The 19,655-nt window shown below is 45.2% G+C and overlaps 1 protein-coding gene across 2 annotated transcripts in view; it reads left to right on the top strand.

Annotated features, from left to right (window-relative positions):
• The window catches only part of LOC110499808 (calcium and integrin-binding family member 2), a 44,648-nt gene that overhangs the window by 13,992 nt on the left and 11,001 nt on the right, over window positions 1-19,655 (top strand). For both annotated transcript variants that reach the window (XR_005052354.1, XM_036981642.1), the window contains exons 3-4: window positions 8,425-8,536; window positions 18,409-18,556. Coding sequence is in view for 1 of the 2 variants with exons in the window: in XM_036981642.1 (XP_036837537.1) it covers window positions 8,425-8,536; window positions 18,409-18,556 (260 nt within the window). In the remaining variant the exon portion in view is untranslated. The remainder of the gene's footprint in view (window positions 1-8,424; window positions 8,537-18,408; window positions 18,557-19,655) is intronic.

Below are 19,655 nucleotides of genomic sequence, written 5' to 3'. Positions count from 1 at the left end.
ATCAGTTGGACGGGGCATTTCATTTCCATGGGGAGGAGGAGTTCCAGACTCCAGGGCCGGCGCCACAACCAATCAGTTGGACGGGGCATTTCATTTCCATGGGGAGGAGGAGTTCCAGACTCCAGGCCCGGCGCCACAACCAATCAGTTGGACGGGGCATTTCATTTCCATGGGGAGGAGGAGTTCCAGACACCAGGGCCGGCGCCACAACCAATCAGTTGGACGGGGCATTTCATTTCCATGGGGAGGAGGAGTTCCAGACTCCAGGGCCGGCGCCACAACCAATCAGTTGGACGGGGCATTTCATTTCCATGGGGAGGGGGGGTTCACGTGACCTCCTATGGGCGTGCAACATTTTCTATGGGTTTTATATTAACTGACATGTCATTTTACTCTAAAAATCTATTATTCCCTTTTAATGTTGAATGAACACAACCAGTCATGATGTTTTGATCTGATTTGTCAGACAAATCACTTAAAACATTTTTTTAAAGTGCGTTACAAGGGAAGGCAGGTGATAAGTGAGTCCAGGTGAGTCCAATAACGCTGAAGCGAGTGACGAGGGAAGGCAGGTGTGCGTGATGGATGGCAGGTGTGTGTGATGGATGGCAGGTGTGCGTGATGGATTTGCAGGAGTGCATGATGGATATCCAGGTGTGTGTGATGGATGGCAGGTGTGCGTGATGGATATCCAGGAGTGCGTGATGGATATCCTGGTGTGTGTGATGGACGGCAGGAGTGCGTGATGGATGGCAGGTGTGCGTGATGGATATCCAGGAGTGCGGGATGGATGGCAGGAGTGCGTGATGGATGGCAGGTGTGCGTGATGGACGGCAGGAGTGCGTGATGGATGGCAGGTGTGCGTGATGGATGGCAGGAGTGCGTGATGGACGGCAGGAGTGCGTGATGGATGGCAGGTGTGCGTGATGGATGGCAGGAGTGCGTGATGGATATCCAGGTGTGCGTGATGGATGGCAGGTGTGCGTGATGGATGGCAGGAGTGCGTGATGGATGGCAAGAGTGCGTGATGGATGGCAGGAGTGCGTGATGTATGGCAGGTGTGCGTGATGGATGGCAGGTGTGCGTGATGGATGGCAGGAGTGCGTGATGGATGGCAGGAGTGCGTGATGGATGGCAGGAGTGCGTGATGCAGGGCAACCTGGCACCCTCAAGCGCCAGGGGGAGGAAAGAGCGGGAGCAGATGAGCTGAGGGATATAATTATGTGGTGAGAAGAGAGGGAGGGAGAGAGGTAGGGTGGAGCGAGGAAGGGGAGGAGGGAGGCAGGGGGGAGGGAAGAGAAGGGAGCAGACGTGACACGCTGTGCACCCGCCAACCTTCCTTCAATTCGCAGGTGGCTGAAACTTTCTCACCAGGAGAAAGCATCCGAGCGAGCGAAACAGCGCCCCCTCTGCCTTACTATGATGCTGTCTGGCCAAAAAGAGTATGACATGCCAGACAGCATTATATTCTGAGAACATGGTCTACACATACTGAGACAGAGAGATGCTGTTTCACTGTCCAGACAGCATCAGATACATGGTCTACACATACTGAGACAGAGAGATGCTGTTTCACTGTCCAGACAGCATCAAGAAACATGGTCTACACATACTGAGACCGAGAGGTGCTGTTTCACTGTCCAGACAGCATCAGATGCATGGTCTACACATACTGAGACAGAGAGATGCTTTTTCACTGTCCAGACAGCATCAGAAACATGGTCTACATGTAGAGAGACAGAGGGGGCGCTGTTTCACTGTCCAGACAGCATCAGATACATGGTCTACACATACTGAGACAGAAAGGTGCTGTTTCACTGTCCAGACAGCATCAGATACATGGTCTACCCATAGAGAGACAGAGAGGATGCTGTTTCACTGTCCAGACAGCATCAGAAACATGGTCTACACATACTGAGACAGAGGGGGCGCTGTTTCACTGTCTAGACAGCATCAGAAACATGGTCTCCACATACTGAGACAGAGAGGTGCTGTTTCACTGTCCAGACAGCATCAGATATATGGTCAACACATGCTGAGACAGAGAGATGCTGTTTCACTGTCCAGACAGCATCAGAAACATGGTCTACACATACTGAGACAGAGAGATGCTGTTTCACTGTCCAGACAGCATCAGAAACATGGTCTCCACATACTGAGACAGAGAGGTGCTGTTTCACTGTCCAGACAGCATCAGATACATGGTCTACACATACTGAGACAGAGAGGATGCTGTTTCACTGTCCAGACAGCATCAGATACATGGTCTACACATACTGAGACAGAGAGGTGCTGTTTCTCTGTCCAGACAGCATCAGATACATGGTCTACACATACTGAGACAGAAAGGTGCTGTTTCACTGTCCAGACAGCATCAGATACATGGTCTACACATTCTGAGACAGAGAGGTGCTGTTTCACTGTCCAGACAGCATCAGATACATGGTCTACACACGCTGAGACAGAGAGGTGCTGTTTCACTGTCCAGACAGCATCAGATACATGGTCTACACATACTGAGACAGAGAGGTGCTGTTTCACTGTCCAGACAGCATCAGATACATGGTCTACACATACTGAGACAGAGAGGATGCTGTTTCACTGTCCAGACAGCATCAGATACATGGTATACACATACTGAGACAGAGAAATGCTGTTTCACTGTCCAGACAGCATCAGATACATGGTCTACACATACTGAGACAGAGAGGTGCTGTTTCACTGTCCAGACAGCATCAGATACATGGTCTACACATACTGAGACGGAGAGATGCTGTTTCGGTAACTCGGATGATTTATCTGTGATTGATGCGTCTTTCTGTCGGTGCTCTTCTGTCCAAAAAAAGTATTAATATTTAAATATTTTATTTGGACGGGCCAGGAGGTACGGTAGGGCGGGCCAGGAGGTACGGTAGGACGGGCCAGGAGGTACGTTAGGACGGGCCAGGAGGTACGGTAGGGCGGGCCAGGAGGTACGGTAGGACGGGCCAGGAGGTACGGTAGGACGGGCCAGGAGGTACGGTAGGACGGGCCAGGATGTACGGTAGGACGGGCCAGGAGGTACGGTAGGACGGGCCAGGAGGTACGTTAGGACGGGCCAGGAGGTACGGTAGGGCGGGCCAGGAGGTACGGTAGGACGGGCCAGGAGGTACGGTAGGACGGGCCAGGAGGTACGGTAGGACGGGCCAGGAGGTACGGTAGGGCGGGCCAGGAGGTACGTTAGGACGGGCCAGGAGGTACGGTAGGACGGGCCAGGAGGTACGGTAGGACGGGCCAGGAGGTACGGTAGGACGGGCCAGGAGGTACGGTAGGACGGGCCAGGAGAAACGTTAGGACGGGTCAGGAGGTACGGTAGGACGGGCCAGGAGGTACGGTAGGACGGGCCAGGAGGTACGGTAGGACGGGCCAGGAGGTACGTTAGGACGGGCCAGGAGGTACGGTAGGACGGGCCAGGAGGTACGGTAGGACGGGCCAGGAGGTACGTTAGGACGGGCCAGGAGGTACGTTAGGACGGGCCAGGAGGTACGGTAGGACGGGCCAGGAGGTACGGTAGGACGGGCCAGGAGGCACGGTAGGACGGGCCAGGAGGCACGGTAGGACGGGCCAGGAGGCACGGTAGGACGGGCCAGGAGGCACGGTAGAACGGGCCAGGAGGTACGGTAGGACGGGCCAGGAGGTACGGTAGGACGGGCCAGGAAGTACGGTAGGACGGGCCAGGAGGTACGGTAGGACGGGCCAGGAGGTACGGTAGGACGGGCCAGGAAGTACGGTAGGACGGGCCAGGAGGTACGGTAGGACGGGCCAGGAGGTACGTTAGGACGGGCCAGGAGGTACGGTAGGACGGGCCAGGAGGTACGGTAGGACGGGCCAGGAGGTACGGTAGGACGGGCCAGGCCCCATAAGGCCCGCCGGACAAACTGTCGACCCTGGTGTCTGTGTGTGTGTGTGTGTGTGTGTGTGTGTGTGTGTGTCTGTGTGTGTGTGTGTGTGTCTGTCTGTGTGTGCGTGTGTGTGTGTGTGTGTGTCTGTCTGTGTGTGTGTGTGTATGTGCGTGTGCGTGTGCTTTTCTCTCGCTGTGTCCTTCCTTGCCTTTTAAAACGTTGTCAGTGGATACTGTTCTCAGACAGATCATCAGGTCATTCATCACTGGAGAGTTAGTCATTATTAACCGTTATTTATTTCACTGTGTGACCTCATGTTATTACAAGATAGCCAGCATCAATAATGGAACATTTTTCCCAAGAGCGCTTTCTGCCGTTGGGAGCAGACAACCCAGTGACATACCACACACCAATGTCCAAATAGACCCGTCGCCAATCTGTAAATGTCTTTAATGTCTACGTCCCAAATGAATCCCTATTCACTATTAGCGCCAGCGCCCCTGTCTCTATTTGGGATGCACACAATGGAAATGGCCTGGTCTATACACCGAGGTTGCTAAACATTAGGAACACCTGCTGTTTCTATCAACAAAACATTAGGAACACCTGCTGTTTCTATGAGCAAAACATTAGGAACACCTGCTGTTTCTATGAGCAAAACATTAGGAACACCTGCTGTTTCTATTAGCAAAACATTAGGAACACCTGCTGTTTCTATTAGCAGAACATTAGGAACACCTGCTGTTTCTATCTACAAAACATTAGGAACACCTGCTGTTTCTATTAGCAAAACATTAGGAACACCTGCTTTTTCTATGAGCAAAGAATTAGGAACACCTGCTATTTCTATCAACAAAACATTAGGAACACCTATTGTTTCTATCACACAGTGTGTGTATATATATATATATATATACTCTCGAAAGGACGTGGTTCACGTATTTACCTCCATCTGCCATGAAAATGGATTATTATCACACTCGCTCTTTTTGTTTTGTTTCTTCGTCCCCATGCCTTTACGTGGCACGTTGTAATCAGGGTCGATAAAAAAAACTATTACGCATTCCTGCGCCTGTCTCCCGATCCCTTTATACTGACGTGACAGGATGAATCACTTAATGTCAATAAAAAACCCTAGTACGCATTCCTGCGCCTGTCTCCCGATCCCTTTATACCGATGTGACAGGATGAATCACTTAATGCCAATAAAAAAACCTATTACGTATTCCTGCGCCTGTCTCCCGATCCCTTTATACTGACGTGACAGGATGAATCACTTAATGTCAATAAAAAAAACTATTACGCATTTCTGCGCCTGTCTCCCGATCCCTTTATACTGACGTGACAGGATGAATCACTTAATGTCAATAAAAAACCCTATTACGTATTCCTGCGCCTGTCTCCCGATCCCTTTATACTGACGTGACAGGATGAATCACTTAATGTCAATAAAAAAAACTATTACGCATTTCTGCGCCTGTCTCCCGATCCCTTTATACTGACGTGACAGGATGAATCACTTAATGTCAATAAAAAACCCTAGTACGCATTCCTGCGCCTGTCTCCCGATCCCTTTATACCGACGTGACAGGATGAATCACTTAATGTCAATAAAAAAAACTATTACGCATTCCTGCGTCTGTCTCCCGATCCCTTTATACTGACGTGACAGGATGAATCACTTAATGTCAATTAAAAAAACTATTACGCATTCCTGCGCCTGTCTCCCGTTCCCTTTATACTGACGTGACAGGATGAATCACTTAATGTCAATAAAAAAAACTATTACGCATTCCTGCGCCTGTCTCCCGATCCCTTTATACTGACGTGACAGGATGAATCACTTAATGTCAATAAAAAAAACTATTACGCATTCCTGCGTCTGTCTCCCGATCCCTTTATACTGACGTGACAGGATGAATCACTTAATGCCAATAAAAAAAACTATTACGCATTCCTGCGCCTGTCTCCCGATCCCTTTATACTGACGTGACAGGATGAATCACTTAATGTCAATAAAAAAAACTATTACGCATTTCTGCGCCTGTCTCCCGATCCCTTTATACTGACGTGACAGGATGAATCACTTAATGTCAATAAAAAAAACTATTACGCATTCCTGCGCCTGTCTCCCGATCCCTTTATACTGACGTGACAGGATGAATCACTTAATGTCAATAAAAAAAACTATTACGCATTCCTGCGCCTGTCTCCCGATCCCTTTATACTGACGTGACAGGATGAATCACTTAATGTCAATAAAAAAAATTATTACACATTCCTGCGCCTGTCTCCCGATCCCTTTATACCGACGTGACAGGATGAATCACTTAATGTCAATAAAAAAAACTATTACGCATTCCTGCGCCTGTCTCCCGATCCCTTTATACCGACGTGACAGGATGAATCACTTAATGTCAATAAAAAACCCTAGTACGCATTCCTGCGCCTGTCTCCCGATCCCTTTATACCGATGTGACAGGATGAATCACTTAATGTCAATAAAATGACGTATGTTTCAAATGTTGGTGTACAGCCCCTTTAAATGACAGTTGTTTTTTTTACCACATAAATATGACAATTAACATTTACTTTAAAAAAAAATTAAAAACGAAATTATATTTCAATCAATTTGTGGTTAATCATCTTTTTACTACTGATGTAGATTGTACTTGGAGAAAAGCTGTACATTATTTGAGAGATTAGATATATTTTAGTTTTTTTACAGAACATTCAAATGACCTCATATTACTAAAATAGGTAATTCTTTAACATTATTAACATGCCTAATGAGGTTTTGACCCTAATGAAGTGTACAATGCATTCAGGAAGGTATCCCGGCCCTTTTACTTATTCCACAATCTGTTTACGTTACAGCCTTATTCTTAAAAGGATACACCCCGTTACAGCCTTATTCTTAAAAGGATACACCCCGTTACAGCCTTGTTCTTAAAAGGATACACCCCCCCCCCCCCCATCAATCTAAACACAATATACCCAATCAAGCTGTAGAAACATCTCAACGATGATCAAGGTAAACCGGATGCATCTGAGCTCAATTTCGAATCTCATAATAGCAAAGGGTCTGAATACTTATGTAAATAAGGTATTTTTGTCTTTTTAATTTAGACATTTGCAAGAAAAAAATTAAATAAAAATGTTTTCACAAAATTAAGGTTAAATAAAAAAAATATATAAATAAAATCTACACACAATACCCCATAATGACAGGATCTTATTTACATTTTACCTTTATATAACTAGTCAGTTAAGAACAAATTCTTATTTGCAATGACGGCCTACACCGGGACAAACCCTAACGCAGACGACGCTGGGACAATTGTGCGCCGCCCTATGGGACTCCCAATCACGGCCGGTTGTGAAACAGCCTGGAATCAAACCAGGGTCTGTAGTGACGACCCTAGCACTGAGATGCAGTACCTTAAACTGATGCACCACTCGGGAGGATTATTAGGAGTATTTAAATATATATACATATATATATTTATAGAATAAGTCTGTAACGTAACAAAATGTGGGAAAAGTCAAGGGGTCTGAATACTTCATGAATACTTTATGAATACCTTCTAAATACTTTGTGAATACTTCATGAATACTTTATGAATACTTTGTGAATACTTTATGAATACTTCATGAATACTTTATGAATACCTTCTAAATACTTTGTGAATACTTCATGAATACTTTATGAATACTTTGTGAATACTTTATGAATACTTTATGAATACCTTCTAAATACTTTGTGAATACTTCATGAATACTTTATGAATACTTTGTGAATACTTTATGAATACTTTATGAATACCTTCTAAATACTTTGTGAATACTTCATGAATACTTTATGAATACCTTCTAAATACTTTGTGAATACTTCATGAATACTTTATGAATACCTTCTAAATACTTTGTGAATACTTTATGAATACTTTATGTTTTGCTATGATTGTTGTTTTTCCCAATAGTTTCTTCTCTGGGTCGAAAGGACCCCCAGTTGGTAATATGTAAAATATGTTGGTAGTATGAAAGGGGTTTAAACATCCCAGCTCCAGCTGGGACAGTACAAGGTGCTTACCTCAGAGAATCAAAGAAAATTGGCTCCAAAAAATGTAAGTTTGTCAAGATGTTTTCAGACCTCAAAATGTGGATATGTGTCAGGAATGTGTGAGAAAAGCCCACGTCCCAGTTCATCTGTTGTGTAGATACGTTTAGTGTTTCAATCTAAAATGAATGGGAAAGATAAGCACCGTATACTGTATGCAAATATATTTATGACTGAATGAGTCGACTGTACTGACGCTAGACCTCTGCATACGATGTCCATAATGGCTCTTCATTTCTCTAAGCCTGGTCCCAGATCTGTTTTTGTGGTCGTACAGCTAACTCTTACGGTAATCGTCATTACAGCACAAACAGATCTTGGACCAGGTTAAACCACTCCTTGCCTTGTAAAACAAAAGAGCCAAAAACCCATAGGGTTATGTGTGTGGATGTTTCCTGACCTTCTCCTGTCTGTGTGTCCTAGGTTACATGGGAGATTCCACGAGCTGGCTCCTCACCTAGTACCACTGGACTACACTAACCAGCCTGACATCAGACTCCCCCTGGCGCTCATCGTCAGCATGCCAGAACTAAAGGTATCTGGTTCTGATGTTCTGGGGGGGGGGGGGGGGGGTTGTTGTTGTTGTTGTTATTGATACTCGTTTGGTGTTAATGTCAGTTAAGTTTCAATATTTAGCTTCTTAATGAATTGAACTTTAAAGTTCAAACTTAAATGATCTGTTCTTCAGAGTTTTCTGACCGGCTGCGAAGATATTTAATACACACCACCTGTATGTGTTATGAGCTGGTAAATCTCATGTAGAACTCATCTCTTTAGTCCTCTGTTCAATGTATTGTAAGACATTAAGCTTAACTTGTTCTAGCCAACCCTACAGTGAGGTGATATGGGCCAGTAGATAGTTGCTTGGTAACAGGGAGGTAATATGGAGCAGTAGATAGTTGCTTAGTAACAGGGAGGTGATATGGGCCAGTAGATAGTTGCTTAGTAACAGGGAGGTGATATGGGCCAGTAGATAGTTGCTTGGTAACAGTGAGGTGATATGGGCCAGTAGATAGTTGCTTGGTAACAAGGAAGAAAATATGGAGCAGTAGATAGTTGCTTAGTAACAGGGAGGTGATATGGGCCCGTAGATAGTTGCTTGGTAACAGGGAAGTAATATGGAGCAGTAGATAGTTGCTTGGCAACAGGGAGGTAATATGGAGCAGTAGATAGTTGCTTGGTAACAGGAAAGTAATATGGAGCAGTAGATAGTTGTTTGGCAACAGGGAGGTAATATGGAGCAGTAGATAGTTGCTTGGTAACAGGAAAGTAATATGGAGCAGTAGATAGTTGCTTGGTAACAGTGAGGATTCATGTGATCGTTACTACTGATGTGTTAAGGCTGTTTCCTGGTGAGCAGCATTCCTTACTACTGATGTGTTAAGGCTGTTCCCTGGTGAGCAGCATTCCTTACTACTGATGTGTTAAGGCTGTTTCCTGGTGAGCAGCATTCCTTACTACTGATGTGTTAAGGCTGTTCCCTGGTGAGCAGCATTCCTTACTACTGATGTGTTAAGGCTGTTCCCTGGTGAGCAGCATTCCTTACTACTGATGTGTTAAGGCTGTTCCCTGGTGAGCAGCATTCCTTACTACTGATGTGTTAAGGCTGTTTCCTGGTGAGCAGCATTCCATTCACCTTCTGCTGACTCAACCTCGATTGTGATTAGTCAGCCTCAATATGTCTCCATCCCCTCCCTCCCTCCCTCCCTCCCTCCCTCCCTCCCTCCCTCCCTCCCTCCCTCCCTCCCTCCCTCCCTCCCTCCATCCCCTCCCTCCCTCCCTCCATCCCTCCCTCCCTCCCACCCTCCCTCCCTCCATCCCTCCCTCCAGCTAGCCCAGCAGTGCACAGCCCAGTCACAGAGCCCACACAGACAGACAGGGTCATTTAAACAGAGGAGAGAGAGAACAGGGACTCAGTCTGTGGTGATATTGTTGAGTCATCATGTCTCTTATTTTTCTTGCGTTGTCCGATCGGTCGTTTGAGTTCTTCTTTTAATAAATCATGATCTGTGATCACGCAGTGCTCAGTAAACATACTGTAGAACATTGGTTGAGCTACCGTTGCAGCACACTGTTGGGAGCATAAGTCAGTCTTTATATAACAAATATTGTATGGCTTTTCCAAGACAGATAACATCAGAGCCTAGCGAACCACTTATAACAGACCCAACAGCACCAGTCCATTCCACTTATAACAGACCCAACAACACCAGTCTATTCCACTTACCACAGACCCAACAACACCAGTCCATTCCACTTACAACAGACCCAACAGCACCACTCCATTCCACTTACAACAGACCCAACAACACCAGTCCATTCCACTTACAACAGACCCAACAACACCAGTCCATTCCACTTACAACAGACCCAACAACACCAGTCCATTCCACTTACAACAGACCCAACAACACCAGTCCATTCCACTTACAACAGACCCAACAACACCAGTCCATATCACTTACAACAGACCCAACAACACCAGTCCATTCCACTTACAACAGACCCAACAACACCAGTCCATTCCACTTATACAACAGACCCAACAACACCAGTCCATTCCACTTACAACAGACCCAACAACACCAGTCCATTCCACTTATACAACAGACCCAACAACACCAGTCCATTCCACTTACAACAGACCCAACAACACCAGTCCATTCCACTTACAACAGACCCAACAGCACCACTCCATTCCACTTACAACAGACCCAACAACACCAGTCCATTCCACTTATAACAGACCCAACAACACCAGTCCATTCCACTTACAACAGACCCAACAACACCAGTCCATTCCACTTATAACAGACCCAACAACACCAGTCCATTCCACTTACAACAGACCCAACAACACCAGTCCATTCCACTTACAACAGACCCAACAACACCAGTCCATTCCACTTACAACAGACCCAACAACACCCGTCCATTCCACTTATACAACAGACCCAACAACACCAGTCCATTCCACTTACAACAGACCCAACAACACCAGTCCATTCCACTTACAACAGACCCAACAACACCAGTCCATTCCACTTAAAACAGACCCTAACAACACCAGTCCATTCTCTGTGAATCATTCTCATGATGACTTCCCAGAATCCTCTAGTGGTACCAGAACATCTGTAACATGTTCCCCCTGGAGAGAGGACAGGTGTAGATGGAGTATCTGTAACACATTCCTGCTCTGAGACATGAATTACATCCAAAATGGCACCCTATACCCTAAATAGTGCACTACTTTTGATCAGAGTCAAATGGCACCCTATTCCCTAAATAGAATAGTGCACTACTTTTGTTCAGAGCCAAATGGCACGATATTCCCTAAATAGTGCACTACGGTGGACCAGAGCTCTATGGGGGAGTAGTACACTATGTAGGGTACAGGGTACAATTTGGGAGTTGAACACAGTCATGGTACCAGTAAACAGGGGTGGAAAAAGTACCCAACTGTCATACTGGAGTAGAAGTAAAGATACCTTAATAGAAAATGTCTGAAGTTAAAGTGAAAGTCACCCAGTAAAATACTACTTGAGTAAAAGTCGTAAAGTATTTGGTTTTAAATATACTTAAGTATCAAAAGTAAAACTATAAATATTTTTCAAATTCCTTATATTAAGCAAACCAGATGGCAGCATTTTCTTTCTTAAAAAAAATTAAAAAATTCAGATAGCCAGGGTAACACTCCAACACTCAGACATCATTTACAGATAGCCAGGGGAACACTCCAACACACAGACATCATTTACAGATAGCCAGGGGAACACTCCAACACACAGACATCATTTACAGATAGCCAGGGGAACACTCCAACACACAGACATCATTTACAGATAGCCAGGGTAACACTCCAACACTCAGAAATCATTTACAGATAGCCAGGGGAACACTCCAACACACAGACATCATTTACAGATAGCCAGGGTAACACTCCAACACTCAGACATCATTTACAGATAGCCAGGGGAACACTCCAACACTCAGACATAATTTACAGATAGCCAGGGTAACACTCCAACACTCAGACATCATTTACAGATAGCCAGGGGAACACTCCAACACACAGACATCATTTACAGATAGCCAGGGTAACACTCCAACACACAGACATCATTTACAGATAGCCAGGGGAACACTCCAACACACAGACATCATTTGCAGATAGCCAGGGGAACACTCCAACACACAGTCATCATTTACAGATAGCCAGGGGAACACTCCAACACTCAGACATCATTTACAGATAGCCAGGGGAACACTCCAACACTCAGACATCATTTACAGATAGCCAGGGGAACACTCCAACACTCAGACATCATTTACAGATAGCCAGGGGAACACTCCAACACACAGACATCATTTACAGATAGCCAGGGGCACACTCCAACACACAGACATCATTTACAGATAGCCAGGGGAACACTCCAACACACAGACATCATTTACAGATAGCCAGGGGAACACTCCAACACTCAGACATCATTTACAGATAGCCAGGGGAACACTCCAACACTCAGACATCATTTACAGATAGCCAGGGGAACACTCCAACACTCAGACATCATTTACAGATAGCCAGGGGAACACTCCAACACTCAGACATCATTTACAGATAGCCAGGGGAACACTCCAACACTCAGACATCATTTACAGATAGCCAGGGGAACACTCCAACACTCAGACATCATTTACAGATAGCCAGGGGAACACTCCAACACACAGACATCATTTACAGATAGCCAGGGGAACACTCCAACACTCAGACATCATTTACAGATAGCCAGGGGAACACTCCAACACTCAGACATCATTTACAGATAGCCAGGGGAACACTCCAACACTCAGACATCATTACAGATAGACAGGGTTACGCTCCAACACTCAGGCATCATTTACAGATAGCCAGGGGAACACTCCAACACTCAGACATCATTACAGATAGACAGGGTTACGCTCCAACACTCAGACATCATTTACAGATAGCCAGGGGAACACTCCAACACACAGACATAATTTACAGATAGCCAGGGGCACACTCCAACACACAGACATCATTTACAGATAGCCAGGGTCACGCTTCAACACTCAGACATCATTTACAGATAGCCAGGGTTACGCTCCAACACTCAGACATCATTTACAGATAGCCAGGGTTACGCTCCAACACTCAGACATCATTTACAGATAGCCAGGGTTACGCTCCAACACTCAGACATCATTTACAGATAGCCAGGGTTACGCTCCAACACTCAGACATCATTTACAGATAGCCAGGGTTACGCTCCAACACTCAGACATCATTTACAGATAGCCAGGGTTACGCTCCAACACTCAGACATCATTTACAGATAGCCAGGGTTACGCTCCAACACTCAGACATCATTTACAGATAGCCAGGGTCACGCTCCAACACTCAGACATCATTTACAGATAGCCAGGGTTACGCTCCAACACTCAGACATCATTTACAGATAGCCAGGGTTACGCTCCAACACTCAGACATCATTTACAGATAGCCAGGGTTACGCTCCAACACTCAGACATCATTTACAGATAGCCAGGGTTACGCTCCAACACTCAGACATCATTTACAGATAGCCAGGGTTACGCTCCAACACTCAGACATCATTTACAGATAGCCAGGGTTACGCTCCAACACTCAGACATCATTTACAGATAGCCAGGGTTACGCTCCAACACTCAGACATCATTTACAGATAGCCAGGGTTACTCTCCAACACTCAGACATCATTTACAGATAGCCAGGGTTACGCTCCAACACTCAGACATCATTTACAGATAGCCAGGGTTACGCTCCAACACTCAGTCATCATTTACAGATAGCCAGGGTTACGCTCCAACACTCAGACATCATTTACAGATAGCCAGGGTTACGCTCCAACACTCAGACATCATTTACAGATAGCCAGGGTTACGCTCCAACACTCAGACATCATTTACAGATAGCCAGGGTCACGCTCCAACACTCAGACATCATTTACAGATAGCCAGGGTTACGCTCCAACACTCAGACATCATTTACAGATAGCCAGGGTCACGCTCCAACACTCAGACATCATTTACAGATAGCCAGGGTTACGCTCCAACACTCAGACATCATTTACAGATAGCCAGGGTTACGCTCCAACACTCAGACATCATTTACAGATAGCCAGGGTTACGCTCCAACACTCAGACATCATTTACAGATAGCCAGGGTCACGCTCCAACACTCAGACATCATTTACAGATAGCCAGGGTTACGCTCCAACACTCAGACATCATTTACAGATAGCCAGGGTCACGCTCCAACACTGAGACATCATTTACAGATAGCCAGGGTTACGCTCCAACACTCAGACATCATTTACAGATAGCCAGGGTCACGCTCCAACACTGAGACATCATTTACAGATAGCCAGGGTTACGCTCCAACACTCAGACATCATTTACAGATAGCCAGGGTTACACTCCAACACTCAGACATCATTTACAGATAGCCAGGGTCACGCTCCAACACTCAGACATCATTTACAGATAGCCAGGGTCACGCTCCAACACTCAGACATCAGTTACAGATAGCCAGGGGCACGCTCCAACACTCAGACATAATTTACAGATAGCCAGGGTCACGCTCCAACACTCAGACATCATTTACAGATAGCCAAGGTTACGCTCCAACACTCAGACATCATTTACAGATAGCCAGGGTCACGCTCCAACACTCAGACATCATTTACAGATAGCCAGGGGCACACTCCAACACTCAGACATCATTTACAGATAGCCAGGGGCACACTCCAACACTCAGACATCAGTTACAGATAGCCAGGGGCACGCTCCAACACTCAGACATCATTTACAGATAGCCAGGGTCACGCTCCAACACTCAGACATCATTTACAGATAGCCAAGGTTACGCTCCAACACTCAGACATCATTTACAGATAGCCAGGGTCACGCTCCAACACTCAGACATCATTTACAGATAGCCAGGGGCACACTCCAACACTCAGACATCATTTACAGATAGCCAGGGGCACACTCCAACACTCAGACATCATTTACAGATAGCCAGGGTCACGCTCCAACACTCAGACATCATTTACAGATAGCCAGGGTTACGCTCCAACACTCAGACATAATTTACAGATAGCCAGGGTTACGCTCCAACACTCAGACATCATTTACAGATAGCCAGGGTCACGCTCCAACACTCAGACATCATTTACAGATAGCCAGGGTTACGCTCCAACACTCAGACATTTTACAGATAGCCAGGGGAACACTCCAACACTCAGACATCATTTACAGATAGCCAGGGTTACGCTCCAACACTCAGACATCATTTACAGATAGCCAGGGTTACGCTCCAACACTCAGACATCATTTACAGATAGCCAGGGTTACGCTCCAACACTCAGACATAATTTACAGATAGCCAGGGTCACGCTCCAACACAGAGAGCATACTTAAATTCACACAAGACTCTGGATAAGACAGGAGAAATACTCCAGATATACAGACTGACCCTAGCCCCCCGACACATAAACTACTGCAGAATAAATACTGGAGGCTGAGATAGGAGGGGTCGGGAGACACTGTGGCCCCATCCGACGACACCCCCGGACAGGGCCAAACAGGCAGGATATAACCCCACCCGCTTTGCCAAAGCACAACCCCCACACCACTAGAGGGATATCTTCAACCACCAACTTACCATCCTGAGACAAGGTCGAGTATAGCCCACAAAGATCTCCGCCACGGCACAACCCAAGGGGGGGCTCCAACCCGGACAGGAAGATCACGTCAGTGACTCAACCCACTCAAGTGACGCACCACTCCTAGGGACAGCATGAAGAGCACCAGTAAGCCAGTGACTCAGCCCCTGTAATAGGGTTAGAGGCAGAGTATCCCAGTGAAGAGAGGGGAACCGGCCAGGCAGAGACAGCAAGGGCGGTTCGTTGCTCCAGTGCCTTTCCATTCACCTTCACACTCCTGGGCCAGACTACACTCAATCAATGGACCTACTGAAGAGATGAGTCTTCAATAAAGACTTAAAGGTTGAGACCGAGTTTGCGTCTCTCACATGGGTAGGCAGACCGTTCCATAAAAATGGAGCTCTATAGGAGAAAGCCCTGCCTCCAGCTGTTTGCTTAGAAATTCTAGGGACAATTAGGAGGCCTGCGTCTTGTGACCGTAGCGTATGTGTAGATATGTACGGCAGGACCAAATCAGAGAGATAGGTAGGAGCAAGCCCATGTAATGCTTTGTAGGTTAGCAGTAAAACCTTGAAATCAGCCCTTGTCTTAACAGGAAGCCAGTGTAGAGAGGCTAGCACTGGAGTAATATGATAAAAAATGTTGGTTCTAGTCAGGATTCTAGCAGCCGTATTTAGCACCAACTGAAGTTTATTTGGTGCTTTATCCGGGTAGCCGGAAAGTAGAGCATTGCAGTAGTCTAACCTAGAAGTGACAAAAGCATGGATTAATTTTTCTGCATCATTTTTGGACCGAAAGTTTCTGATTTTTGCAATGTTACGTAGATGGAAAAAAGCTGTCTTTGAAACAGTCTTGATATGTTTGTCAAAAGAGAGATCAATGTCCAGAGTAACGCTGAGGTCCTTCACAGTTTTATTTGAGACGTCTGTACATCCATCAAGATTAATTGTCAGATCCATCAGAAGATCTTTTTGTTTCTTGGGACCTAGAACAAGCATCTCTGTTTTGTCCGAGTTTAAAAATAGAACATTTGCAGCCACCCACTTCCTTATGTCTGAAACACAGGCTTCCGGGGAGGGCAATTTTGGGGCTTCACCATGTTTCATTGAAATGTACAGCTGTGTGTCATCCGCATAGCAGTGAAAGTTAACATTATGTTTCCGAATGACATCACCAAGAGGTAAAATATATAGTGAAAACAATAGTGGTCCTAAAACGGAGCCTTGAGGAACACCGAAATATACATTTGATTTGTCAGAGAACAAACCATCCACAGAGACAAACTGATATCTTTCCAATAGATAAGATCTAAACCAGGCCAGAACTCTAAACCAGGACAGTCTGTGTAGACTAATTTGGGTTTCCAATCTCTCCAAAAGTATGTGGTGATCTATGGTATCAAAAGCAGCACGAAGGTCTAGGAGCACGAGGACAGATGCAGAGTCTCGGTCTGACGCCATTAAAAGGTCATTTACCACCTTCACAAGTGCAGTCTCAGTGCTATGATGGGGTCTAAAACCAGACTGAAGCGTTTCGTATACATCGTTTGTCTTCAGGACAGGAGTGAGTTGCTGTGCAACAGCTTTTTCTAACATTTTTGAGAGGAATGGCCGATTCGATATAGGCCAATAGTTTTTTTCAAGAGAGGCTTTATTACTTCCACTTTTAGTGAGTTTGGTCCAGATCCGGTGGATAGAGAGACGTTTATTATGTTCCACGTAAGACACAGTAGAAAGGGGACGCAGCACTTTGCTCTGCATCACCGTCATGGTTGAGACTCCATATTCCTCTTAGTACCTGTAGCATGATGTACTACAACACCCATAATGCCCTGAATACAGAACTGACTAACTCTTGATCTACTACAATACCCATAATGCCCTGTATACAGTACTGACTCACTCATGATGTACTACAATACCCATAATGCCCTGTATACAGTACTGACTCACTCATGATCTACTACAATACCCATACTGCCCTGTATACAGTACTGACTCACTCATGATCTACTACAATACCCATAATGCCCTGTATACAGTACTGACTCACTCATGATCTACTTCAATACCCATAATGCCCTGTATAAGGTACTGACTCACTCATGATCTACTACAATACCCATAATGCCCTGTATAAGGTACTGACTCACTCATGATCTACTACAATACCCATAATGCCCTGTATACAGTACTGACTCACTCATGATCTACTACAATACCCATAATGCCCTGTATACAGTACTGACTCACTCATGATCTACTACAATACCCATAATTCCCTGTATACAGTACTGCCTCACTCATGATCTACTACAATACCCATAATGCCGTGTATACAGTACTGACTCACTCATGATCTACTACAATACCCATAATGCCCTGGATAAGGTACTGACTCACTCATGATCTACTACAATACCCATAATGCCCTGGATAAGGTACTGACTCACTCATGATCTACTACAATACCCATAATGCCCTGTATAAGGTACTGACTCACTCATGATCTACTACAATACCCATAATGCCCTGTATACAGTACTGACTCACTCACGATCTGCTACAATACCCATAATGCCCTGTATACAGTACTGACTCACTCTTGATCTACTACAATACCCATAATGCCCTGTATACAGTACTGATTGTTCCTGTCCCTCTGCTCCTTCTTACAGGAGAACCCGTTCAGAAACCGCATCGTGGAAGTCTTCTCTGAGGACGGACAAGGCAACTTGAGCTTCAATGACTTTGTAGACATGTTCTCTGCTCTCTGCGAAACGGCTCCACGGGAACTGAAGACCATATATGCTTTTAAAATATATGGTTAGTACTGGTTAGTACTGGTTAGTACTGAGTAGACTAGTGTGTATCCTATGGTTAGTACTGGTTAGTGCTGTGTAGACTAGTATGTCTCCTATGGTTAGTACTGGTTAGTACTGAGTAGACTAGTATGTCTCCTATGGTTAGTACTGGGTAGTACTGGTTAGTACTGAGTAGACTAGTATGTCTCCTATGGTTAGTACTGAGTAGACTAGTATGTATCCTATGGTTAGTACTGGTTAGTACTGAGTAGACTAGTATGTCTCCTATGGTTAGTACTGGTTAGTACTGGTTAGTACTGAGTAGACTAGTATGTCTCCTATGGTTAGTACTGGTTAGTACTGGTTAGTACTGAGTAGACTAGTATGTCTCCTATGGTTAGTACTGGTTAGTACTGGTTAGTACTGAGTAGACTAGTATGTATCCTATGGTTAGTACTGGTTAGTACTGAGTAGACTAGTATGTTTCCTATGGTTAGTACTGAGTAGACTAGTATGTCTCCTATGGTTAATACTGGTTAGTACTGGTTAGTACTGAGTAGATTAGTATGTATCCTATGGTTAGCACTGGTTAGTACTGAGTAGACTAGTATGTATCCTATGGTTAGTACTGAGTAGACTAGTATGTCTCCTATGGTTAGTACTGGTTAGTACTGAGTAGACTAGTATGTCTCCTATGGTTAGTACTGGTTAGTACTGTGTAGACTAGTATGTATCCTATGGTTAGTACTGGTTAGTACTGAGTAGACTAGTATGTATCCTATGGTTAGTACTGGTTAGTACTGGTTAGTACTGAGTAGACTAGTATGTATCCTATGGTTAATACTGGTTAGTACTGGTTAGTACTGAGTAGACTAGTATGTCTCCTATGGTTAGTACTGGTTAGTACTGTGTAGACTAGTATGTATCCTATGGTTAGTACTGGTTAGTACTGAGTAGACTAGTATGTATCCTATGGTTAGTACTGGTTAGTACTGGTTAGTACTGAGTAGACTAGTATGTATCCTATGGTTAATACTGGTTAGTACTGGTTAGTACTGAGTAGACTAGTATGTATCCTATGGTTAGTACTGGTTAGTACTGTGTAGACTAGTATGTATCCT

Source organism: Oncorhynchus mykiss, chromosome 6 (assembly GCF_013265735.2).
Source record: "Oncorhynchus mykiss isolate Arlee chromosome 6, USDA_OmykA_1.1, whole genome shotgun sequence".
NCBI classification, from domain to species: Eukaryota; Metazoa; Chordata; class Actinopteri; order Salmoniformes; family Salmonidae; genus Oncorhynchus; species Oncorhynchus mykiss.
Note: the sequence above shows the minus strand (reverse complement) of the source record. Positions and strands in the feature narration are given on the sequence as shown.